Genomic DNA, 27,839 nt, shown 5'->3' on the forward strand with positions numbered 1-27,839 from the left:
CATAATATACTATTTATTGCCAAAAGGCAAGGGGTTGCTGCTGTGTAGCAATGTAGCCCTACGTGTGCCAGCCACATGTCTGCCAGCACCCAGATCGCCCTCGGCCTTTTCTGGGTGCTTAGCAGACAATACTTGGCAGAAAATAGTATACTACGACTGATAGCCATCATTGTCCGACGAGGACGGTTAAAGGCAAGGGGTTGCTGCTGTGTAGCAATGTAGCCCCACGTGTGCCAGCCATATGTCTGCCAGCACCCAGATCGCCCTCGGCCTCTTCTGGGTGCTCAGCAGCCAATACTTGGCAGAAAATAATATACTATGACTGATATCCATGATTGTCCGACGAGGACGGTTACCAGTCGTAATAAACCATCTACTGCCAAAAGGCAAGGGGCTGGTGCAATGCAGCCCTACGGCTGCCAGCCCCACAGCTACCAGCATCCCGATCACCGATGAAGGCTACCACTCATGCTGCACCGTCTACCGCCAAAAGGCAGTTAGCTGCTGCTGCTGTGTAGCAATGCAGTCCTACGTCTGCCGGCACCCGGAAGACATATGGTGACGGTGAGCTGAGCTGAGCGGGCTCCATGCTTGGCGTGGTATGTTGTCTGCACAGGTAACCCAGGTAAAAAGGCGCGAATCTATTGTCTGCCGTTGCTGTGACGGAGGGGGAGGGGCCTGACGCAATGTACCCAGAACCCCCCGCGGCACTGTTTTGCATCATTCGGGCATTGCGATCTCAACCCATAATTCCAATGGGCGCCGGAGACTGCGGGAACTGTGGGATAGGTACCCATAGTGCAATGCGCCGGAAGTCGACGCTAGCCTCGGTACTGTGGACGCGGTCCGCCGACTTCATGCACTTAGAGCATTTTATGTGGGGACACACACAATCGGCTGCATACAACCGGTTTCTATAAAACCGGCTTCTATAAATTCGACCTAATTTTGTAGTGTAGACATAGCCTGAGTCAGCTGACACAGGTCAGCTGCAGGTGTTATATTGCAGTGTGGACATACTCTAAATGTCTGATCCTCTTAGTCTCAGTGATGACAATGTGTTACACAGACTAACTGTGTTGTGTGGTTTTGTTTTTTTTAATCTATTTCCTTTGATTAGTTTTGCATGTCACCTTTCAATTTCATGGAACGTTTTCTTAGTCTTGTAATACAAGAGGGGGAGAATAGAAGCCCTTAAATTACCTTCTCTATGCTGTTCTTTATTTTATATGCTTTTATCATGGTCCCACTTATTCATCTCCTTTAAGATAGTCCCAAACTTTTCAATCTTTCTTCATAAGAGAGTTTCCCTGCTCCTAATCATTCCTGTCACTTATCTCTGAACCCCCTCGTACTTCAGTTTCCTTTTTAAAATGTGACCATTACTGCAGTGTTTCAGATGAGGCCACATTATTGAGTTATAGAATGGCAATATAATTTCTATATTAATTTCCATCCTATTCCTTATGCATCCTAACATCTTGTTTGCTTTCTTTGACTGCTGTTGTACATTGAGCAGAGGATTTCATTGATACCTGTGGATGTTCCTAAAAATGCTGTGTAGCCCAAACCCACCAACCTCCTATTCTGACGATTGCTCAGTTTACCCAGTTTAGGCCTTATTCTCCACTCACTTGCACCTTGTGTAGTTATTTGCACTTGTGCAAAAAGGTTGTAAAACACTACCAAATCAGAGTGGTATGCTGGCTTCATTTAATCCCAAAAGACTCTTCAGCTTGTCCTGCCATGCTGGTCAGTGCTCAGATGTGCTAGGACTACACAGCTGAAGCATGCTGTAAGTGGCATGACCACAGGCTCTGCCTTTATAGCTTAAAAACCAGATTGTTACTGGTCCTTGTTCGAATATCCTTCCCAAGCAGGAGCCAGCTCATTGCAATCCCTGCACTCTGTTAGTTCCCCCTGAGATGAGAACATGGGCAATGTCCCCACCTTCCCCCCAAACTGTAAGCCTCAGGCGGGTGCAGAATTTTCCCCTCACGTGTGGCCCCCTTGGCCTGACTGGAGCTGCCCCCCGCCCCAAATATAGAAGTCAAACTACGCCTATGGGTCAAAGCAGCCCCAAAATGTTGAATGAGGAGGTAGGACTGTGGTCCTGCCACCAGCCAGCAGACGTGCATGCTACATCTTCCTAAGGGGTGGCACATGCCCCTGTAAGTCACATATCCAGAGGCATAATCCTTCCTCATCCTCACACAGGAGAGGGTGGGGGGGAGCGACTGTGCACCACTCCCATGAAGGGGCAATGCCTACAAGGTACATTCCACCCCAATATCTGATGTTTTTTTATTTGTTAGAAATAAGCTAGCAGAATTTGCTTGTATTTATTATTTATTCAGAATGAATTAAATAAAAAGGCACCTGTGCTCGCCACAAAAAGAGCCTTTACTGTGCAACACTGGGGGGGGGGGGGGGGGGGGGGGGTGAAAATAATTTCATTAAGGCTCTGCCAGTTTCTTTAATTTGTCTTTTTGCTACTGAAAGACATGCATTTCATTACATTTTTACCATGTAAATCATGCTTTTCATAGAAAAAACAAAGTGGACATTGAAAAAGGAAACTATAGATTCCCTCATAGCCTCAAGTGTCTTAGCAACGGCATTAGAAAATGCTTTATCAATTATGTTAATTTTTAACCACAGTGTAGCTGCTAAAAGAAAACACAGATTTAAAAAATGCTAGAGCTATTTATTAAGCATCCATAACTAAGGCTAGATGGTGCAAGAGCTTATTGTGGTATCCTTCAAACTCTGAAAGCTTAGTTCAAATCCAGGGTTAGGTCACAAGCAAAAATTAGTAGGTGGTCTCAGCCTTTTGTGGGCATTGTAAACCACACCATTCATAACATTTAGCAGTTCCCTGGTATTCTAATCTTAGGCCTTTGTAACAGGCTGATAGTGTTTGCCTGAAACATTACCCCACTCTAACAGGTGTTGATACTGACAATAAAAGAATAAGTTCTGCTGACTCAGAGGCAGGCGATTCTTTATACTACTTGAATATAAGAGAGGTGCAATTGGCTTTCTAGGAAAGAGGATCTAAGGTGTGGGCTGAGCAGTGAGGGAAGGAGCATTAGACACAAACTGTTTGTGGAGAAGGTTTGAGGTGATCTTGATTATCTGGTTTTTTTATTACTTATTATTTAATAAAGCCAAACCCAGGAAGGGGTTATAGTCTCTTGGCTCTGTTTGTAGAGCAAGTTGGAAAAAGTGCTTGCTCAGAGTCTCTTTTGATCCAGGTTTTGCAATTCAGGATTGATATTGATTTACAGATTTGTGCAAGTTTGTATAGTGTCTGCCTGCACGTCCCCTGGTTTGAGGCCAGCTAAGTATTGTTGGTGTCTGACTTTCATAAGTACTAACATTTTTTTCTCTAAAATTTGTCATGGATTTCAAATCCTTTACCTGCTGGTGCTGAAAAGCAGTGAAATTAGATTCTGGTTACTGATTGCTTACTTTATTCTATCTCTGTTTAGTGTAACTGCATAAGTATAAGAAAAGTAATGAAGAATAAATCTGAAGTAATTTACCTGGAATATTCATAAATTAGGAAGTGGTAGCTTGAAAAAGCTCAAGCCTTCAGTCCAGCATTGCACCCAATGGAATAAGTCGGAAGACATTCTGAGGAAGACCTCAGCTGGCCCCAAGTGACGAAAATCATGGAAAGGAAGTTTCATGTCACTAAATTATTAATACAGTTAAATTAATACAAACTGATTCCTCTTAAATTTTTTTAGCTATTACTCATTTGCACTTGATCCTTAGGCAGGCAAAATTCCTGTTGATAGCAGCCTAGTAAGAAATATTCTCTTCAACTCAACTTTGGCATTTAAAAAAATAGTTGTTCCAGTACAGGATAAGAAAAGAGGAATGAATTAATCAATAACATTCTGCTTTTTAACAAAGAATATGATCTGGTTAGCAAGGGGAAGTTATTCCATATTATGCTATAAGATTTTCCTGTATGAATAAATTGAGGTACCTTAAAAGGATGCTGAGGGAAGAACAAAGAGAAAGAAGACAATGGCCCCAGATAAGGACACCGAGTACAGACTTGTCCCCCCCAAGTTGCTAGCATTGTTTTGCCCAGACTGGGAGCTAACTGCTCACAGGGCTATAAATGCTTAAAAAGTTACTTAATCTGTGAGAAGCAGGATGATGAAAAGGACAAGGCAACTTTCAAAGGAAACTCTTCCTGAAGCAAGGGGTTGAACTGGTTGGTGAGTTAAGGGAACAGACTATGCCAGCCAGCCCCTAGTTGGACTTGGAACGTGTCTTAGACCATGTTTGCACTACAGAGTTAAGTCGATTTAAGTTTCATCGACGATCATAAACTCCTGTAATTACATCGCTTGTGCATGTTCACACAACGTTCTTTCTGTCGGCAGAGAACATCCACAGTTGGTGCTCTGGCACTGAGAGAGAGAGAGCAGTGCACCGTGGGTAGCTAGCCCACTGTGCAAATCGCCAACTTCTCCCACTAGGAGTTCTGGGAATGGATCACAGTGCATCATAGGGGTGGGATCACCGCCCCATGATGCAGTTTTCTCTGTTCCATGATTCCAAGGACTTCTGACTGTGTTTCACGCCGTTTTTCAACTGCATCTGTAAACTTTGCATCCGCCATTTCTGCCTGAAAGCATGGATCCTGCACTGATCACCTGACTTGTGATGAGCTTTGTGAACACAAAGAGGCTGATCCTGCAGTATTTCATGAGCTGTGAATCTGAACAGGAATCCGTGGTGCCTGCCCTGCTATGTACCATGGAAAGAAACAATTCAAAATTGATGTTGGCATTCATCGAGCAGCTGCATCCGGTGGACTATCACTATTGGGCTCGGGAAACAAGCACCGAGTGGTGGGATTGGATTGTGATGCAGATATGGGATGATGAGCAGTGGCTGCATAACTTTCATATGCGCAAAGCCACCTTCCTTGAACTCTGTGTGGAGCTTTCAAGGATGTGAAAATGAGAGCTGCCCTAACGGTGGAAAAGCATGTGCTGATCACTGTGTTGAAGCTGACAACTCCAGACTGCTACCAGTCAGTTGCCAATCAGTTTGGAGCTGGGAAGTGTGCAGAGCCATTAATCACCTTCTGCTATGAAGGACTGTGACTCTGAGCAATGTGTAGGAAATAGTGGGTGGCTTTGCGGCAATGGGATTCCCTGACTGCGGTGGGGCGATTGATGGCACACATATCCCTGTTTTGGCCCTAGACCATCTTGCGATGGAGTGCATCAACAGAAACGGCTATTTCTCTATGGTATTGCAAGTGTTGGTGGATCACCAGGGTCGTTTCACTGACATGAGTGCAGGGCGGTCAGGGAAGGTGTGTGACGCAAGCATCTTCAGGAACACTGGCCTGTATAGAAAGCTGCATGCAGAGACTTTCTTTCAAGACAAAAAGATTCCAATAGGGAATGTGAAAATGCCCATAGTGATCCTGGGAGACCCAGCCTACCCCTTACTCTCATGGCTCATGAAACCATACACCACAGCCATTAGGAGCGCTTCAACAACTAACTCAGCAAGTGCAGAATAACCAAGAATGTCCGTTTGGCAGATGAAAGGGTCACTGGCGCTGCCTTTTTGGCAGGTTAGACCTCAACGAGGAAACTATTTCCAGAGTCATAGCAGCCTGCTGTGCTCTGCATAATATTTGTGAAACCATGGGGGAAAAGTTTGCCCAGGGGTGGAGCTCTGAGGTGGATCACCTGGTGGCTGATTTTGAGGAGTCAGACACCAGGACTATTAGAGGGGCTCAGTGGGGGGCTATTCGAATCAGGGAGACTTTGAAGCAGCATTTTGACAATGAGCCCCAGCAATGTGTCTTTCAGTAATGAATTGAGCCAAGCATTGTTTACTTGCCACATTGAATGATCCCTGTAATGATTCCTGCCTGAGCATTAATTGTAGTCTGCAAATGTGGCGATTACCACTGTGTATGAATTTCTGTTGCAACCACCTTGCACAAAGAAACACTGAATTTGTAAGACTACATTTTTATTAAACAGCAATGCCCAGATTAACATTTCTTACAAGGGACATGACAGTGAGCAGCACTCTCTGAAGTGAGGATCTCACAGCTGGGTGTAAGTCCAGATTTCATTATGGGAGATGTCCCTGCGGGTGGAGTGCCAGGGGTACCGTGGCAGGCCAGGAAGTGCAAGGAATGTATGGGGGGAGTTTGGGAAGAGCATGGAAGGCAGGGAATTGAGCACTACAGTGCAGTCAGGGACCCAAGCATCTCTGTTTGGTCTTCCGTAAGCTTTATTATCTGCTCCTGACCCTGTATTGTCTGCTCCTGGCCCTGTCCCCTCTCCTGGCTATTCATTTCTAGCTTTTTGTTTGTCTCTCGCCATGCTCTGTGCTCACTATCAGCCTGATCTGACAATTGCAGCACTTCATGAAACATGTCCTCCTTACTCCTCCTCATTTGCTTCCTTATCTGATGGAGGTGTTCCGCTGGTGTGTAGGAGCTGGCCCTCAAGCACACATCTGCAGAAGCAAAAGAAACAGTACACAAAGTCAGTATTGTGTGTGCACTCACTGTCTTTGAGAAAGAGGTGTATGTAACTTTCATTATTAATTTTCCTTGACAAGCACGCACTAAACAGAGCACTAAACATGGTGAGTTTGGCCGGGGGGATGTGGGGAGGGGATGGTGGAGAGGGTCTGGGTGGTTTCAGAAGGGGATCAGTACAAGCGCCTAAGGACACTATTTTGAATACTGGCACCGTTTTCCACAGGCGGGGGGCAACTGAAGCTGAAATCACACTACTGAGGGTAACCAAAGATGCAGGGGTGCATTTCCTGCATGCGTGCGGCTTCCAACAGGTTCCATATGCTGCTACCTGTGTGCTGCTTTGGTGCCTCCAGAAGTAATTGCCAATTGGTGCAGCAAAGTTTCCTACAACAGGGGAAGAAACAAAGCAGTTCTGCCAAGGAACCTTCGGCAAAGGATTGTAGCGTATCTGCAGGAAAGTTTCCTAGAGATCACTATGGAGGATTCCCAGGAGATGTTGGTGTGCATTAACAAACTTTTCCGCAGCGCCCCCACTGCGTAGCTGCACAGGGGAGCAAGAAGCAGATGAAACAATACCAAGTGTTGTTAATTTTAATCTCTTCTCCCATGTGCACCATGTAACAAAATAAAGGACACCTCTAGCTCATATAACCATGCACTATCAAAGCAGAATGAGTACTTACCGGAGCTCCCCTCTCTTGCTTCAGGCACACTAGAGCCGGACCGCTGTGACTGGGTAGATCCCTCTGGAGTCAAAAAGAGGTCTTGGCTCACCTCGCCATGCCACAGGACAAGCCTGTTGCTTGTTCCACATCATCCTCCAACTTGACCTCCTCATCCACCACTTAGTCTTTGGGAATGACTCCACTGGCCGCAGCCTCCAGTCCCCTCAAAGTATCCATGGGGCTCTTGGCGGTGAAGGTGGGGTTGCTGCCGAGGATGGCGAGCAACTCCTTGTAGAAGTGGCATGTTTTTGGCACCGCACCAGAGTGACGGTCGACCTCCCTTGCTTTCTGGTACGTCTGCCTCAGCTCCTTGATCTTAGCACGGCACTGCTGCATACCCCTTTCGTGCCCCTTCCCATCCATGCCACAGGCAATCTGCTCGTAGGTGTCAAAGTTCCTATGTCTGGATCGGAGCTGCAACTGCACAGCCTCCTCTCCTCACAGACCCAACCAATCCAGCAACTCCTGTGTACTCCAGATGGGAGCATGTTTGCTGCGGAAAGCTGGCATGGTTGGCTGGGAAGATGTGATGTGAGCTGTCCAGGCCAAGCAAACAGGAAGTGGAATTTCAAAAATTCCCAGGGCTTTAAAGGGGGAGGAGTGCAGGCCTCTGTACCTGGCTGTAGGGCAGCAGAGTAGAAACTGCTTACCAAAGCGGTCATGATGGGCATTGTGGGACACCACCTGGAGTCCCCTTAGGGTGACATAAACAAGCACAGTGTCTACACTGACAATGTGTCACTCTAACTTTGTCTCAAAAAGCTCTGTGCCGCTCATCAAGGTGGTTTTATTATGTCGGTGTAGCAGGAGAATTAAATTGGTGGAAGGAGAATTGTGTGTACACCTCCACTGTTTTGTCAATGAAGCCTGACTTTTGTTGACAAAACTGTGTAGTGTAGACAAGGCCTTAGTAGTGTTATACAGTAGAATCTTATAACTTTACATACAATGTTCCCATACGTATTTTACCAGTACAATAATGATCAGCAAATTATGAGTTTTCAAATGATGCCTCTTCAAAGGCATACTTGTTGTACAAACTTTATCATAGTCCTGTAAAAGGGGTGAACATTGGGGTACAGACCGTCACACCTCCCCCTTACAAAGCTGTGGCTAACCCAGAGGCAGTTGGTCAGGGCCCTCTTTCCTGGACAGGGCATAGACTCATAGACTCATAGACTTTAAGGTCAGAAGGGACCAATATGGTCATCTAGTCTGACCTCCCGCATGATGCAGGCCACAAAAGCTGACTCACCCACAACAGAATCTTCCAGCCTGCGACCCCTGCCCTATGCTGCGGAGGAAGGCGAAAAACCTCCAGGGCCTCTGCCAATCTACCCTGGAGGAAAATTCCTTCCCGACCCCAAATATGGCGATCAGCAGAACCCCGAGCATACAGGCAAGATTCTACAGCCGGACTCTCATTTTACCCGCGATGGCCCGTTAATGCCTATTTGACTAAAATCACATTATCCCATCAAACCATTCCCTCCATAAACTTATCAAGCCTAATCTTGAAGCCAGAGAGGTCCTTTGCCCCCACCGTTTCCCTCGGAAGGCTGTTCCAAAATTTTACCCCTCTGACGGTTAGAAACCTTCGTCTAATTTCAAGCCTAAACTTCCCCACGGCCAGTTTATATCCATTCGTTCTCGTATCCACATTACTACTAAGCTGAAATAATTCCTCTCCCTCCTTGGTATTAATCCCTTTGATATATTTAAAGAGAGCAATCATATCCCCCCTCAGCCTTCTTTTGGTTAGGCTAAACAAACCGAGCTCCTCGAGTCTCCTTTCATAGGAAAGGTTTTCCATTCCTCGGATCATCCTAGTGGCCCTTCTCTGTACCCGTTCCAGTTTGAGTTCATCCTTTTTAAACATAGGAGACCAGAACTGCACACAGTACTCCAAATGAGGTCTCACCAGCGCCTTGTATAACGGAAGCAGCACCTCCCTGTCCCTACTAGAAATACCTCACCTAACGCATCCCAAGATCGCATTAGCTTTTTTCACAGCCACGTCACATTGCCGACTCATAGTCATCCTGCGATCAACCAGGACTCCGAGGTCCTCCGAGGTCCTTCTCCTCCGTCACTTCCAACCTATGCGTCCCTAACTTATAACTAAAATTCTTGTTAGTCATCCCTAAATGCATCACCTTACACTTCCCACTATTAAATCTCATCCTATTATTGTTACTCCAATTTACAAGGTCATCCAAGTCTCCCTGCAAAATATCCCGATCCTTCTCCGAATTGGCAATACCTCCCAACTTTGTGTCATCCGCAAACTTTATCAGCCCACTCCTACATTCGGTTCCGAGGTCAGTAACGAATAGATTAAATAAAATCGGACCCAAAACCGAACCTTGAGGAACCCCACTGGTGACCTCCCTCCAACCCGACAGTTCCCCTTTCAGTACTACCCGCTGCAGTCTCCCCTTTAACCAGTTCTTTATCCACCTCTGGATTTTCATATCGATCCCCATCTTTTCTAATTTAACCAGTAATTCCTCGTGCGGCACAGTATCAAACGCTTTACATCTGCTGCCATGTTGTCTTTTCCCTTTATGTGCACAATTTCCATATCAAAATCCTGAAGAGGCTCCAGTGTAGAAGCTTGGAATTTGAGCCTTTAGGTTTGTTTAGCCTAATCAATGACTAATGATCTGTTAAGACCCTGAATTTTCTATTGAACAGGTAGGGCCTGTTCTTTTGAACAGGATAGTTGCTTAACTGCCCACACTATAGCATAGCATTCCTTTTCTATGACAGACTAATTCTATTCAGTTGATGTAAATGTTTTGCTTAAGAAAGCAATTGCGTATTTCATGTTATTCTCCCCTGTTTGCATCAGCACAGCACCCAGACCAATGTCTGATGCATCTTTACACAGTTTAAACATTTTGTCAAAATCAGGGCTAGCTAGAACAGACTTTTCAGACAAAATGTTCTTTACCTTATCAAATCCTTCCTGGCATGCTTTCATCCAACCGACTTTGTTTAGCTTGGTCTTTTTACATAAATCTGTGATGGCAGAGACAATGTCACCAGACCCACACACAAACCGCCTGTAATAGTTTACCAGACCTAGAAAGACTGGATTTATTTTTTGTTTTGGAATATATGCCAATTTACAATAGCTTCAACTTTCAAAGCATAGGGATGTTTGACCTTCCCCTACCCAGTGTCCCAAATAAGGAACTCTGGCTACTTCAGTTTTACAGAGGCTTTTATAGAGGCTTTTATAGTTAGGCCGGCCTCTTTGAGTTTTGACAGCACAGTTCCCAAGTGTTCTTTGTGATCAGCCCAAGTGTTACTAAATACTGTAGTGTCATCCACACATGCTCTTGCAAAGGTCTGTAAACCATTTAACGCTTGGTTTACCAGCCTCTGGAAGGTGGCTCCAGCATTAATTAAATCAAATGGTAACACTGTGAACTCCTAGAGTCCTATATCGGTGATGAAAGCAGATTTTTTTCTGTGCATCCTCATCCAAAGGGATCTGCCAGTAACCTTGAGTTAAATCAAAATAATTGAGATATTTAGCTTTGCTTAAAATGTCCAGTATATCATCAGTTCTACGCATGGGATATACATCTGGTACTGTAACAGCATTAAATTTTCTATAATCAACACAAAACCTTATAGTGTTGTCTTTCCTAGGGACCAAGACCATAGGTTGATGTCCAAAAGCGTATCCTGGGTAATGGCACTTACATACTTCAACTTTTATCTTCCTGTTTTCTTAATCCTCAGAAAGGAGCTGATTGCCAGACTGGAACAGGCAGAAAAGGAGAGCATGGATGCTGCTCAGCTGACTAAGGAATATGCAGAACTGACAGAGGAGAATCGGACATTGAAACTGGCTCAGACGCAGTGTGCAGAGCAACTGGAAAAGCTTAGAATACAATACCAAAAGAGACAGGGCTCTTCATAACTCTCAACTAACCAATAAGAGGCAGTCAAATCCAGTCTTTGTTTTGTGCTGGCCAAGAGGTTTTAAAAAAAGGTTCTGTTGTAACACTTCACTAGAAATACAGAATATATAAAAGTCTATATTTGATTTAATGCTTGCCAGCCGGTAGCTTAATATAATGGATATTTTATTTCAAGTAACATAATTGAAGCTAATCTAGCCCCATTGTATGTTCTAGTAGATCAGATTTCTTTTCTAAAGATATTTCTTCCAATTTAAGAAGATATGGACACACTAGAAACTGATATAAATAGTCTCTATGTTGGGAGTTGGACCATACTAAGACATACAGCAGGGGCAGTTTTAATATATGGAACACTGGAACACACTCATGTGTTTCTATTTTAGTTTAGTTTTCTTTTTTGTTTTTATTTTTTTCATGCCTAAAATGTTTGGACATTGTCCTAAATCTAATCTGGCTATGGCTCAAGATTATGCTCCAGGTATCTGGCATGTTGATAATGTCAACTTTAGGTTGTTTTATAAATTCTAAAAGGTTGCACATTTTTTAAAAAAGTACTTTCATTAAAATAGCACTAACCGATCATTTTAATCAAAGAATTATATTGCCAGTAATCATTTTCAAGTTATTAAATTGTGAAGAAACAGATAAGAAAGTTTTCTTTCCACTGCCATATACTTGGCTAGAAATTCTTTTCTTTTAAAAATTCATTTGTACTTTTTGGCATGCAAGAAATGGAAAAGTAATGTTTGGACACTACAGTGGTGAATAAATAAGACTTTATGGTTGCTAATGGAGAATACTTCAGTAAAAGTACCATATATTTTGTTTTTATTTTGTAGGCTGTTTTGGAACAGAAATGACTGAGGGTAGGTACTAAGCAGTTCAGTGATATATGAATAACTGAGAGTTAAAATGTCTGTTTTTCCTTGCTCTACTTATCACTGTATTTTCCTAAATCAATTGAAAATCCTTTGTTATACTTCCATTTCTATTCATACAGTATTTTTTTCATTAAAAGTGGATATACAAAAAAAACCTATTTTGTGCCCTTCACTTCCTTAATCTTCCCCATATTTTAAACTCTGCTCAACTGGAAGTATGTTACACTTTTGTGAGGTTAGAATTAAATACACAAATTTGATGATGAGGTTACACTTTTAAAATTAAAAATGTTAGGAATTGCAAAAGGTAAGATATTCACTGTAACCTTTAACTTTGACCCCATGCTTCTTGTAGGACCCAAGATTTATACTAAATTAACCTAGGCAACTCTCACTGAAGTTATTTAGCACCAAATTTTACCCCAGCTAGTGCAGCACAGAGGCCTAAAGGAGCCCAAGGTGCCCCCTTACATCTCTCTGCTGGCTAACAACATCAGGTAGCAGCACAGACATGAAAGTAGGTTCCATAGGGCTGCTGCTTACTTCCTCATGGAGTATGGGGACAGGACAGGGTGGGGAACAGGCAGAATCTCAGCTCCAATCTCCCCAGCACACGGGGCAGCATACCTTGTACTGGGTCTATACCTGGGGCAGTTTACTCTCTTCCCAGAACAGTAGGAAAACAAGAAGGGGAATTGTGTTTGAGTCACAATCTTTTTTCCTGGGATGCTTAACGGGCATGTAATAATGTGCTGCCCCTTATTTAGGGCAGATCATTATCTCACAGTGTAGTCCTTGTGTGTACAAATTTGAAAGCAAAACTGGATCCATACATTAAACAGCATAATGAATAATATAAAATACTTAAGATATGGAATGCGGGCAAGGTAAGAACTTTGAGACAAATTCTATGCTGACATACACTGTGTGTAATCTTGTTGTCTTCAGTGGGATTGCACTGAATGCATGACAAATATTGTAAATTCTCGGTTTCCTCCTCCCTGTGGTATTGGAGTACTGTGGTCTCGCCACCTGCAATAAATCTGGAATTCTTTAGATAAGGTTCTTATTCAAAGCCCATTGACATCAATGGAAACTCCCTTCGACTTCAATTAATTTGGGATCTTGTATTCCACTGATCCGGTCTTTTTCCATTTAGCCAAACGCTGTTTTTCCCCCTCCTTTATATTGTTAATTAGAATGTACAATCAAAAATAGCTCACTTTAATTTACATATATGTACTAACATGAACGCACATGTTTTTGAGAATAGCAGCTCAAAGACATTTCATCACCAGCAAAATGAGTAAAACCAAAATGGAGGTAGCTGAAAAAGAAAAAAATAATCAAGAAAATACCAAATAAGAAAAGAAAAACTAAAGGATCTGACAAATGAACAAAATTAGTTCCACTGAACTTTGCAAATCCATTTGTAGGAAAATGAAACTGTAGAAAACTGAGGATAACCAAGAGGCTACTCACAGTGTGTAAAGTATGGTTCAGTCAGATTAGCCTTCTGAAGAGAAACTATGTTTGTTTGTTTTTCTACCAATGGGTATTTTAAAAAAATATTAAAGCATGAAATAATAAACTTTTACATAATCAGAGTAACTATTGTGACAGGGTCAGGCCAGATGGTTACAGGAGAGTGATCCTGTTGGTATCCAGGAAGTGGGCGGGCAAAGCCCCCCCACTGCAAAAGGACCTCCCCCCAGCCTAAGGGGAGGATCCACAAGTCTGTGATTACAGGAGAGTGATCCTATTGGGATCCAGGAAGTGGGCAGGCAAAGCCCGCCCACTGCTAAAGGATCCCTCCCCCCAGCCTAAGTGGGGGGGCAGGTCCACAGGACCTGGAGACCAAAAAATTACAGGGGACAACTAATAAAAGAACAGGGAGAGGAGTGAGGTCAAAGGGTCAAACGAAGCGAACCAGACGGGGACACCGAGCAGAGAACCTCGGACAGCGCCCACTGCTCCTCGAAGGCGTCAAGGGAGCCAGCAGATGCCGCCCAGAGGAAACCTGCCCGGATACGTGAATGAACGGAGGACCTGAAATAGGCCCCACAGTCACAGGAGACTCCATCGGCCAACCTCCTCACCCTGGTTTTATAGATGGCTACTACAGGAGAGTGATCCTATTGGGATCCAGGAAGTGGGCCTAAGGGGGGTCCACAGGACCTGGAGATTACAGGAGAGTGATAGAAGACAGATATATTAGCCCCAGGTTAAGTAGGTCCCTTTTCCCTGGGTAAGGTAACAGGGAAGGTTCCAGAACAATCAGGAACTTTCTGGAAACAATTTTAAAGCAGACAGGCTGATTAGAACACCTGCAGCCAATCAAGAAGCTGCTAGAATCAATTAAGGCAGGCTAATCGGGGCACCTGGGTTTAAAAAGGAGCTCACTTCAGTTTGTGGTGCGTGTGTGAAGAGCTGGGAGCAAGAGGCGCAAGGAGCTGAGAGGGTGTGCTATGCTGATGGAGGACTGAGGAGTACAAGCGTTATCAGACACCAGGAGGAAGGTCCTATGGTGAGGATAAAGAAGGTGTTTGGAGGAGGCCATGGGGAAGTAACCCAGGGAGTTGTAGCTGTCATGCAGCTGTTACAGGAGGCACTATAGACAGCTGCAATCCACAGGGACCTGGGCTGGAACCCGGAGTAGAGGGCGGGCCCGGGTTCACCCCAAACCTCCCAACTCCTGATCAGACACAGGAGGAGTTGACCCGGACTGTGGGTTCCACCAGAGGGGAAGATCTCTGAGGCGAGCAAATCCGCCAATAAGCGCAGGACCCACCAAAATAGAGGAGGAACTTTGTCACACTATGTAGCCTTGACACCCTGGGTTTTTCTTAAAGCAACAACACTGCTAAATGATTTAATACCAATTACATTTTATATGAAAAGATTTGCTCATGATTTGTGCTCTTTTCCTCTACTATTTAGAGGTTTATGACTGAACTATTCTGCTAAAAAAAAAATCCATTCTAAATGTAATACTATATACAAAAGAAGATTTTAGGCAATTATGTTAAAGGTGATTTTATATTGTATTTCATCTCAGAAATTTTGAATGCCAAGTTCTGTCTCTCTGAGTGTACATACCCAACTGCCAGTGAGACCTTAAACTTTACATACCTCTAACAATTGCAGTTTTCATATGGAAAGAGGTTAGAGTGATCTAATTTTGGCACCAATGCAGCAGGGGTCTTTTTTAGTGGATCCCAATAGGTTATTCAGTCTGAAGATATTAAACATATCAGTGCAGTAACATAAATGCAGTTATTTCAGGTCAGGTCACTAGAGAATGGTGGGAGAAGAAAAATGTTCTAAAAAAATCTAAGTTTTTCATTTCCAATTACTATTTACTCACTTCTTTACAAACATACCTAATGCTGAACAAGCTTACTTAAGTATTCCAGTTAGCAAGGATATGATTCATGCAGTCCTGAAACTGCCAAATGCTAGGGTGATTTTATAGATTAAAAAAAAAAAAAAGCTGGAAAAGAAGAAGCTGCAATTTTTCAGAATTGTTTCCTTTTCCTGGAACATGTTACTATTCCAGCTCTCTTGTGAATTTATGATCTTTGGAAAATTCCTAGAATTGATGCTTTTAAAAATGTGGCTTATTACAGGCTAGTTCTTAATGAAAGATGGAGATTGTTACAAACAGGCATAGTTTAAGACAGATAAGTTCTTTCCCATACAGTTGTGCTGCGGTTCCGTGGCATGAACCTTTATGTTAATATCACATCAGCCATGGAACCCAGTCTGAGCATGGAGCTGACCTATCTGAGGTTCTGGTGTAAGGTAAGTGCATTTTTAAAAAATCATATATACTACATGTTTTTCAAATAAAACATTTTTATACATTAACAAGATGTCAATGTTCTTTGTTGCTGAAGCTGTGCAATAGTTAAAATAGCATAATTACTAGATCCTACATATTAGAGAGACAAAGTGGGTGAGCACAGGTGCCAACTTCCTAATGTGCCGTTAAACACGGTTTAGTTAAACCTCTATATCCTTCATGGATGAGGTTTAGGATTTCGCCTCTCCTTTTGTTTGGAATTACGATGCCATTGCCTCTAATCATGAGTCTGTTTGACTCATTTAATTGTCCATTCACTGCAAAATAGTCTCTTGTCACTTTCTTAGTGTCCTTTAGATACTTGGTCCATAGGTAGCGAGTTATATGGGCCCGTGATGCCCATGCTCCACCACTATTTAGGAATGTGGGCCCGGCTCCGCCAATGTTTGGGCTTACCGCGCTTTGGGGATCCCCACGCTTGAGGGGAATGCAGGGTCCAGGACGGCCTGGGAGGCTAGCAGGGGGGACCTGGCATCAGCATCAGCAAGCAACCTGGCTCCAGCCGGCTCCTCCCAGCCGGCTCTCAGCGTCACTTGGGGGAGGGGGTGGAAACCAGAATGAGGCGGGGTGGAGGCTTGGGGGAAGGGGTAGAATGGGGGCGGAGCAGGGGCGGGCTGGGACCGAGTTGCTCGCTGTTGCCAGTGCCAGGCCCCCCACTAATTCCCCAGGCCGCCTTGGACTCCGCATCCCCCTGAAGCACGGGGCCCCCAAAGTGTGGGGCCCTAGGCAATTGTCCCGGTCCATCCTATGAATGGGATGGCTCTGCCTGGACCCCACGTCCCTCTGAAGCGCGGGGCCCCTCAAAGCTTGGGGCCCGGAGCGGTTGCCGCAGTCCGTCCTATGGATGGGATGGCTCCGTTCTGGGCACCACCAAAAACTATATAAACCTGGCGCCCATGCTTGGGTCAGCCACCTCTAATGTAACTTAGAACTTCCTGAAGCTGCGAGTCTGTCAAAGGTGCTTTTTGTAGCTGGAGTAGTCTCTTTTCTGTCTCAGATTTGTGTGCATCCACAGCATCCATGTACACCTTTATGTCCTCTTTGAGCTCATAGGTAATTGAGTGTGATGCTGGGTTCCGTGACAGAGTGTCTGCTATGACTAGATTTTTCTGAGGAACACATTTAATAATTGGGCTAAATCGCATTAACCCTTGCAATAGACATTGCTATCCCAGTGGTGCTTGGTCCAAGTCTTTTCCACTGATGACGTTTGCAAGCAGTTTATGGCCTTTTATCAGTACAAATTAATCCAGTCCACACAGATATCTGTAAAAGTTCCGACATGCCCATGTGCTTGCCAGGCACACCTTTTCAATCTGTGCTTATTGCTTTTTTGCTTCTATGAATGTGCGAGAGCAAAATGCAACTGGCTTCCACTCAGAGCTACGTTGTTTACCTAGGCCATAGCTGCGTGCATTCGCACCGACCACTGTGGGTTTGTTCATAGCATAGTACTTGAGAACTGGAGCTGTTGATATAATTTCTTTTACCTTTTTGAAGGCAATTTCTTGATTTGGCCCCTGTAGCCAAGATGTGTTTAACTTTAACAGTTCATTCAGTGGTTTTGTCGCCGTAGAAAGGTCTTGTACGTATCCATCAAGGTAATTTTAATAGTATGTTCTTTAGATAAATGTTACATACAAAACCCTCTCAAGATTTCATAGTCATCTTCGTGACTGTCTTCAGTAAAATCAAAGGATCTAAAGATATGCTCTACCTGCTCTCCCATAGCATAAATTAAAAAAAGATACCTGTATATCTCCAGTTTCTTAGTAGAACTTGGTAGCAATGTGATATCTTGTAATATATTGTTTACACTCTATCCATTCTGAAGGTTTGTCAAAGCTGAAGTTCTCTGGGGCATTGAAGAGTGGCATGTTGATGGGATCCTGCAACTTTTATTGCTTTGTTCCTTCTGTTTGCAACCTTTGTTGCTTTTCCTTCTGTGTCTGATTTAAGTTTACACCTGACACCATGTCACATACTTCTGTACCAGATATGGACTGGTCACAGAGCTTCCTTTTCAGCAAGATATATATCAGATGTATTCATCATAAGATCCTTTAATGCTCTGCCAGGTATGGCTAAGGTTTGTTTAAATAAGGTATTGGGTGTGGCTGAGGTTTGTTTAAATAAGGCATTTAGCACACAGTGCCACCTAGTGGCTGAACAGGCAAATACAGTTTAGCATTCCATTACACTACTCACACGCCCATTTGACTCTTATGCCACCCCTCTATTTGGAACCCAGATAGCCCTCCTGTTCCCCCACCCCACAGACTTGCTTCTCTAGGGCTCCACTCTGCAACGTCCCAGTCCTGCCCCCTATCCATACCATCTTTATATAGTTTGAATGATCGCTCAGCTTTTTAAAGTGCATAATCAGAGGTGAGCAAATAACCCAAAACATTTCAACTATTATTGGCTCAAACAAAACACTCCATTTGTATTCACTTTCTGCAGATATTACAGTGAATAAATCTACTGACTGGAATGCTAGAGGAAACCCTGAATTTTAAGCAAATATTAAAGAATTTTTATGGAAAGCAAGATTTGCACTCAAAAATAAACGTACGCAGTGTGTAAACATTAGGCTCAAGCCATCAGGAAATGTAATATGTTATGCATCTGATCAAATCTAAGCAACAAAGTTTGAATTTCACATATCAAATAGTCCCAGCAAGCAGCCTGTGAACCATTTACAGAATAAGAATCATTTGCAAAATTATTTGTCAAATAATTTCAAATAAGGAATAGTCAGAAAAAAAAATTCGTAAACTGCCCTCAAACAATTCGCAACCAGACAGTTTACATTCATTTAATAAGCTATTTTCTAACAATACCCTTCCATCTATCTATAATCCTTTAAAAAAAAAAAGAAAAAAAAACCTTTCATTAGTTTATCTTAGGAAAAAGTATATTTCTCTTACATTTATTAGACTGTATAGGCTCCCTCTGGTGGTTAATTAAATACCTACCACTGCTAGAAATATTTAACAACCCATGTCGTGTACGTTTGTCCAGAAAATTAGAAGTACAAAAGCAAATGGGGTTCTGATTTTCTTTAAAATTTATATCTAACAAATATTTATGGAATAGCAGACTAAATTGTTTCCACCTAAGTATTTCTGTATGCAACTAATGGTCTTAACATATTAAAGATAATTGTAGAAAAGCATTATTTACAGCAGTGTTGAAAATGGCCAACCATTTGAACATCCAAGTTAAATAAGGCATACTATAGCTAAACAGGCATCCAAGAGAAGCTACAAAGAATGAATAATACTTACTGGCCTCTGATACCCTTACTCATGATGAGTAGTCCCTTCCTCCATGAGTAGTTTTATTGACTTCAGTGGGGATTATTTGTGGAATTCAACTGAGTAAATGTATCAAAATCTGAGCTATAGTGGTTTACATTTTCAAAGTATTGTACAAACATTAACTAAGAAGTGATTGTCACCTCCAGAAACTTTAACTAAATTTGACATTTAAAATAATGCTGTAAGAACTAAAAATCATTGGTAGTCTGTTTGTACATAACAGCAGAGCCTGGATTCTGGTCTATTATTTTTGCTAGCAAATTTCAGTCCACATCATGACTCAGTGTTTTCATGAGTTACATTCTTATATTCATAAAAGGAAAGTAAATGAGGTCTTTCTACTTCTCTCTGCACATGCTATCCTATGCTTAACGTTAAGTAATTGCAGACTCTAAAGTACTAGAATTCAAGAGTATTCTAAAATATAGACAACATTCCAGCTACAGTACAAGTTTTTAAATTTTCAAGCTATCTAAAATGCTGACGCTTAGTTAGAACCTTTCTTAAACCAAACAAATTGTGTAGATTTTGTACATGCACATGATCTGAAATCCTTGTGTAAGGTTAATTTAGACAGGATTATCCTTGCAAAATTCTGAAATACTTTTCAGCTGTATGACCAGAACACTGTTGCAAGAACAAGTGTGGGAGTGGGAAGTGCCTATAAATTCTCTCAAACTTTTGTTTCAGTCTGGAATTCCCCTTTAAATATCTGTGACTGGTTTTTTGTTTGCTCTCCACAATTGAAACCTGGATAATAGCCAGAACATTATATACATAGTACTTAAATGAGAAGTATGAAAAGGAAGAAGACATAATCAGGATTTTACCAAATGCAATAAAATGTTTTTATTAGCTAGTAGTGACACTTGTAGGTCTGCTGACTTGTACTCTGCATTCATTAACTGTTTTTAAATGTGTGTGGTGTTCTTATCATCCTTCAATCTGTATTGCAGACATTTCATTTGAAGTTTGATTGACAGTGCTATGAAGTAAGGCCCATCCAAAGCAGAATTGTCACTGACATTTTTATCACAACAGGATGATATTTAAATCTGTCTAAAATATATTCTGAAATCGGTATGACTATCGAAGTTAGTGAGGCTTGACTGGTCTGCAAGGGCAAGAATTGCAAACCCCAGTGAAACTGATTTAGGCCCTGAATCAACACAGCATTTAAGGATTCAATCCTGAAATGTGCTGAGACCTCTGTTCCTGATATAACAAAGCACTTAAGCACATGCTTAACTTTGTCTGTGAGTGGTCCCATTAAATTCCCAATAGGACTACTCAGAGCCCTAGAGTGATATCTATGTGCTTGTTGGATCAAGGCCAGAATGCTCAACATCTTAACTTTAAAAAAGGGAAGAAGGCGAATCCGGGGAAGAACAGACCAGACAGCCTCACCTCAGACCCTGTAAAAATCATGGAACAGGTCCTCAAGGAATCCATTTTTAAGCATTTGGAGGAGAGGAAGGTGATCAGGAACTGTCAACATGGATTCATGAAGGGCAAGTCATGCCTGACCAACCTGATTGCCTTCTATGATGAGATAACTGGCTCTGTGGATATGGGGAAAGCAGTGGAAGTGATATACCTTGATTTTAGCAAAGTTTTTGATACAGTCTCCCACAGTATCCTTGCCAGCAAGTTAAAAAAGTATGGATTGGATGAATGGACTATAAGGTGGCTAGAAAGCTGGCTAGATCGCCAGGCTCAACGGATAGTGATCAACAGCTCAATGTTTAGTTGGCAGCCGGTATCAAGCGGAGTGCCCCAGGGGTCTGTCCTGGGGCCGGTTTTGTTCAACATCTTCATTAATGATCTGGATGATGGGCTGGATTGCACCCTCAACAAGTTCGCGGATGACACTAAGTCGGGTGGGTGGGGGGTAGATATGCTCGAGGGTAGGGATAGGAACCAAAGTGACCTGGACAAATTGGAGGATTGGGCTAAAAGAAATCCGATGAGGTTCAACAAGGACAAGTGCAGAGTCCTGGACTTAGGACAGAAGAATCCCATGCACTGCTATAGGCTGGGGACCGACTGGCTAAGGGGCAGTTCTGCAGAAAAGGACCTGGGGATTACAGTGGATGAGAAGCTGGATGAGAGTCAACAGTGTGCCCTTGTTGTCAAGAAGGCTAACGGCATATTGGGCTGCATTAGTAGGAGCATTGCCAGCAGATCGAGGGAAGTGATTATTCCCCTCTATTCGGCACTGGTGAGGCCACATCTGAGTATTGCGTCCAGTTTTGGGACCCCCACTACAGAAAGGATATGGACAAATTGGAGAGAGTCCAGCGGAGGGCAACGAAAATGATCAGGGGGCTGGGGCACATGACTTGTGAGGAGAGGCTGAGGGAACTGAGGTTATTTAGTCTGCAGAAGAGAAGAGTGAGGGGGGATTTGATAGGAGTCTTCAACTACCTGAAGGGGGGTTCCAAAGAGGATGGAGTTCGGCTGTTCAAAGTGGTGACAGATGACAGAACAAGGAGCAATGGTCTCAGGTTGCAGTGGGGGAGCTTTAGGTTGGATATTAGGAAAAACTATTTCACTGGGAGGGTGGTGAAGCACCTAGGGAGGTAGTGGAATCTCCATCCTTAGAGGTTTTTAAGGCCCGGCTTGACAAAGCCCTGGCTGGGATGCTTTAGTTGGGGTTGGCCCTGCTTTGAGCAGGGGGTTGGACTAGATGAGCTCCTGAGTTCTCTTCCAACCCTAATCTTCTATGATTCTTCTATGATTCTATGAAGTCAGTTTGATTTAAGCATGTGCTTGGAATGCTTAATCAGGGCCTTCCATCTGAATTATCAGTAAATCAACAAAGCAGATAACAGACTATCTTGGTATGAATGGCACTCTGGTTTTGGGAAGGCTCTTCATATTATGAAGGACACTGAGATGTTTTATCCTGAGGTGGGCCCGAACCACAAAATTCAACAATCTGGCTCTGGTGTTTTGAGTTGAGCTCAGTTCCAGTTTTAACTGCAAAAGAGCTCATGTAGATGATAGGTCTCTTCTTCCCCACTCTAAATAACTAAGAAAACATTCTCTCTGCTTGTTCTTCCAACAGTCATGTTGACTTTCCTATTAACTGTACTTGTCCATACCCACATGATGACCAACAGCCTATCAGCTTTTAACACAGTGGCTCTGAAAAGTTCTGGAAATTGGGGTTAAAATAATAAGTAAACAGAGAAAAAATGTCAAATATTTACAAAACCCTTAAAATGTATCTTTAAATTGATCTTGGAGTGATAGCTAAAGGATCAGCAGCAAAATACCTTGCAAGTAGTTTGTAAATACTGGGCTTGATTCCCCTTTCCACAGAAAAAGGTAATGGAGGGGGTGGAGGCTGGGTGGAGGGGGGAGGAAAATTCCATGAGCAGTTCCCTGGCCAAATTTCCTTCCAGTTCATCCAGTGAGGGCAGGGTTTGTTTCTTTTGAATCCCAAAATAAAAGAAGTAGGGACACCAAGCTCCATGTGGATCTTGGAGAGTCTGCTGAAGGCACAGGACCATCTGTGTGGAAGCCCTGTTTGTCCTCTGCACTGGCTGCAGGTGCCCTATCTCTGTTCCAGCTCCCTGCAAGTGATGTACTGCTCAGGCTTTCTGCACCCATGGCTGCCCAATCTCCCACAACAGAGGGTTCCCTGGCAACAAAGGCTTATGCTAAGGAACTAATACAGTTTTAGGCTTTGCCAATTGAAACTTTAGAAGGAAGATTTTTAAAGGGATGTCAGGAAGGCTGAAGGTCTCACATAATAAATGCTGTTTAAGGACTTCATCCTCTAAGATACTAAGCAGAAGGAAGAAGAGGAAGAGGGAAGAATCCTTTTGCAGAGGACACGCTGGTTATCTATCACTGCCTTCCTCTAGAGCACCAGCCAGCCAGATTAGGGCCGTCAGTGAGACACAGGCTTTATACATTCTAATTACTAAACAAGGTAAGTATGGAACATCTTTGCTGGTCTGGTATGAAAGTTGTCTCCCCATACTTAGTAATTTCCAGGTCCCTTGACACCAATCAAGACATGATGAAATATAACCTCATGCAGCATTGCAATCATATTAAAAATAACAATACTTAGGGTACGTCTACACTACCCGCCGGATTGGCAGGTAGTGATCGATCTATCGGGGATCGATTTATCACGTGTAGTGTAGACGCAATAAATCGATCCCCGATTGCTCTCCTGTCGACTGCTGAACTCCAGCTCGGCGAGAGGCTGAAGCAAAGTCGACGGGGGGAGCCGCGGCAATCGACCCCGCGCCGTGAGGACGCGAGGTAAGTCGAACTAAGATGCATCGACTTCAGCTATGCTATTCTCGTAGCTGAAGTTGCGTATCTTAGGTCAACACCCCCCCAGCCCCTCAGTGTAGACCAGGCTTTAGGGTAACATTTTCAAAAGGGCCTAAGCAATTTAGAATCCTAAATCCCATTTTCAAATCTGATTTAGGCCTGGTTTACACATAACATTTAGCTATGTTGGCTACGAGTGTGTGTGTGTGGGGGGGAAATCATACCTCGAGCCAACATAGGTATGCTGGCAAACCCCCCAGCTTAGACACAACTATGCTGACAAGAATACTTCTATCTGCTTAGTTATTGTTGTTTGGGAATTGGTGTAATGCTGGCAAAACTGCTTCTGCTGGCGTACACTGCAACTATACTAGGGGGCTCTCTGCTGACACAGCTATACTGGCCAAGGCGCTCTAGTACAGACAAAACTTTAGATACTTAGGGGCCTAAGTCCCATTGACTTGCAATGAGACTTACAATAAGTGCTTATGTCACTTTTGAAAATGGGACTTAGGCTTCTAAGTCATTTAGGCACTTTTGAAATTTTTACCATTGGTTTTCACATAGTGCTTTTTATCCATAGATCTCAATGCACTTTACAAAGGAAGGTATGTATCATTATCCCCATTTACAGATGGGAAACTGAGGTATAAATCGGTGATGTTACCTGCCCAAGCACACACAGCAGGTCAGTAGCAGAGGCATGAATAGAATATAGGTCTCCTGGCCCATCCACTTGATTCCCTGCATACTACTTCTCTTTTTATTAGAAGTGAGATTGGTAATACCACATGTTATTAAGGTTGCCTGACAATTCTGATTATAAGACCCTTTCTCAGTTGCTTATAACTTTGCCAAACTTAAACTTTTGGGGGTAAAATTTTCCATCCTGGTTGTCTGCCTCAAGCTAAATTGATTAGGATAGATTCTGTTAAATCTAGTTTCTGAGAATGAGGCTACAGAAAAAAATACATTGTTTGGCAATGTTTAAAAAAAATCTATGGCAACCTTTTCTTTGAGAAGCTGTAGCACTCCTAGTTTGGAGTAGGGACTTGAAATTTGGCAGTAATGTGGATTGTGTGTCAAGGATGTGCTTTTTGCCATCCTAATGAAAATCTGACCAATTTTGGCCAAGTTATAAGCCTTTGAAAAATGTCACTTGACACATGTTCAGTAAAGAGTTTAGCAACTAAAATCTCTGAAAATTCCATCCTCACTGAGCATGCACCATTGCCTCACAGCTCCTGCGTGTGATGTGCTATTCCCATACAGCAGTTGAACATGCTCCATCCCCTCCTAGCTCCTACATGTGACTGGCCTGCATGCGTGCCATCCCTCTCAGAGTGACTGAGCACGCTGCATTCCTGGGTTAGAGTGGCAAAGCTGGCTTTTCCCATAATTTGCAGCTTCCAGCTGCTCAGGGCCAGATGCTGGAACTGGGAGCAGGGAACCTCCATCTTCTGTGCTCTCAGTGCCTCCCTGATGGCACCCAAGCAGTGTGGAGGAGGAAGCTGTCCGATTCAAATGCAAAGGAAACAAGAGCCATACTGAGGGGAGAGAAAGAAGTAGGTTGGGACAGGGAGTCTGGTGAGACAAGGACTTTGGTAGGGGGCAGAAAAAGAGAAACTGTGACTGGAAGTTGTGGGGAGACAGACTGGGGCTGATTGGAAAAGGAGACTGGGACTGAGATCTGAGGTGGGGAAAGGAGACTGAGTGGACAAGGAGACTGGGAGTTGGGGAAGGGGAAGGAAGTTGGTACCGGTTCAGCAAGGAGACTGGGAGCTGGTGAGGGGAAATGGGAGCCAGTTTGTAGGGGGAGGAGGGGAAGACAACATTTAAATTGGACAAGGAGCTGGAGGAAGAAGGGGAGACTGGGACTGCCTGGCTAAGGAGACTGGGACTGGAAACCCATGGCAAGGAAATAGGGCTAGTGGGAGAGGGGAGACGGATCTAATGAGGAGCTGGGGTGAAAGGGGAGAACTGTGAATGGCTGGAAAAAGACTGCAACAGGGCACCGGGGGTGGATGGGGCAGGAAATAGGAGCATGGGCGGCAGGTGAATCGCAGGCTTGAGGATGGCTGGCCCATCCCTTCTGCCCAGGACCCCACTCCTCCAACCCCCCTTCCCCCGCCAGAGCTCAGAACCCCTCCCCACCGCCCCCGCTGCCAGTTCCAGGCTGCCCGGGCACCCAGTCCCCCCCAGCCCCAGAGCATCAGGTGGGCGGGCAGCGCAAGCACTGGCTCCGGCAGCCCAGAGTCCTTGGCTGCAGGCCGGCCCCCAGTAGCGCCAGCCCGGGGCAAGGGTGCCGGAGCCTTCCCAAAAGTGTGGGGGGTGCCCTGCCTGAGGTGAAAGCAGCCCCCTGTCTATGTCCCAGGCCCCCCCCGCCCAGGGCAGGTGAAGGGACCCAGGCAACCAACAGCTGCCCACGCAGTTCTCCCCAACCCAGCTCCAGCCAGGGGTGGGAGGGGGAGCCTCAGGGCCACAACCCGGCCATGAGCCGGGCGGGCAGCTGTGAGGAGCCACGGCAGACCCTCTACCTACCCTGGGCAGGGGGCCTGAGCAGTCCCCAGCCTGTGTCCCCACCTCCTGGGCTCCCTGCCCACCCAGGGTAGGAGGAGGGTCTGCGACTCTGTGGCTCCTCAGAGCTCCAGGCGGCCGGGGAGCCCAGGGGGCAGGGACACGGGCCAGGGGCTGCTCTCAGCTCCCCCGCACTGTGGACAGGTGGAGGGTCCACCGCAGCTGCCTGGGCTCCACGCTGGCCCGGCCAAGGGTGGGGCCTCGGGAAGAGGAGGGGAAGGGGGCGGAATCTGCCCTGGCGAAAAGTGGATGAGCCAGGCCCCGGTTCTGGCGCCACTCTCCTGGGGCCCTGGTCACATGGGAAGGAAGAGCTGCACCCGCAGCAGAGTGTGGTGGGAAGCAGGAGGGGGTTTGGGGGTGAAGTGTGAGCGGGGCCACGCTGGCTGTTTGGGTAGGCTTAGCCTTCTGCCTTTGATACCCACCGCTCATGAGCATGAGGGGAGACAACTGGAGGCTGGAGAGAGGGTAGAGGCAGATCATATGAGGACCTGGGAGGGGAAAACTGACTGGGGGCTTGGAGGGGAGGGGGGCAGGGACTGGCTGAGCAAGGAGACAGGTAGTGGAGAGAGACTGGACCTTGGATGGAGAGCCTGGAAGGGGAGACTAGGACTGTTTGGGCAAGTAAACTGGGACTGTGACGAGTAAAAACAGTATGTAATCATGTAATTAAAGACTGTATCATAATGCAAATGCAGAAGGGAATTGAATTAAGGTTGCACTAACCTTTGCATGCTTGATGATGCAATTTTAATGTGCTCTCAAGTAGGGTTTTTTTGTTTGTTTCTAACTATGAATAGAAATTACCATGAAAACTGAAATATGGCCCAGATCCTATGTGGTGCAAAGTGATCTCAACTCCCAGTGACTTTAATAGGAGATGAGAATAACTGACCTAAATTGTTTATCTGTGAACACAGAGTTTTTTTTTTTTACCAATGTACAGACAAATTTGGAAAATATTGAACTAATGAACACTTAGTTCATCAGATCGCTAATAGAAATTCTTATGACATTGTTCTTTTTAAAAGCAAATAAATAAACAAACACAAAAACCAGCCTTTAAATCTCAGAAGAACATGCGGAACTTTCCCCTGAGTTGATTTATTGTCCCCTCACTAGTCATTGAATGCTGAGCAAAACTGAACTATTTTTAGCTTTAAAAGAATGTTCTTTATTCAGGAATATTAAAACACACGCTAAGGAAAGAGAATCAATGTAAGTGGAGTGGTTTTATAAATACACTAGATATGCAGTGAGCTTAGACCTACAGTGATATGTGCAGCTGAACAAACAAAATGACTATTTTAGTATGATCTTAAGCATTTGGAGCTTTTTGTCTAATGACACGTATTCTTTAAATAGGAAAGCATATTACTTAATATATGTCTGAAGTAAGAAAAGGTTTAAAATAGTGCTCAAGTATAGCTGCAATTGTGAGACACTTTTTATTTATTTATTTAAGGAAAACTTCCAGAAAATACCACATTAATTAAAGTAGCAAAGCTAACCAAGGGGAAGGGAGAAAAGAAGAGAAAAACACTCTCTGCACTATGTAGGCATTGTGGCTATGATTCATTGAAGTAGAATTTAGGCTGAAATTTTCAAAAGCACCTAGCGATTTTGGGTGCCCAGCTTGAGGGAGCTTACTGGGGCCTGATAATCGAGGCTGAGTGCTCAACAC

General features: G+C 44.1%; 1 protein-coding gene across 1 annotated transcript in view; it reads left to right on the forward strand.

The window, feature by feature from the left end:
- MAP3K7CL (MAP3K7 C-terminal like) overlaps positions 1-12,209 on the forward strand; it is a 98,284-nt gene extending 86,075 nt beyond the window's left edge. Inside the window, exon 6 of the mRNA XM_065422585.1 lies at positions 11,029-12,209. Within this exon, the coding sequence (XP_065278657.1) occupies positions 11,029-11,209 (181 nt within the window). The 3' untranslated portion in view covers positions 11,210-12,209. The remainder of the gene's footprint in view (positions 1-11,028) is intronic.
- The last annotated feature ends 15,630 nt before the right edge of the window (positions 12,210-27,839 follow it).

This window comes from Emys orbicularis, chromosome 1, assembly GCF_028017835.1.
Source record: "Emys orbicularis isolate rEmyOrb1 chromosome 1, rEmyOrb1.hap1, whole genome shotgun sequence".
Taxonomy (NCBI): Eukaryota; Metazoa; Chordata; order Testudines; family Emydidae; genus Emys; species Emys orbicularis.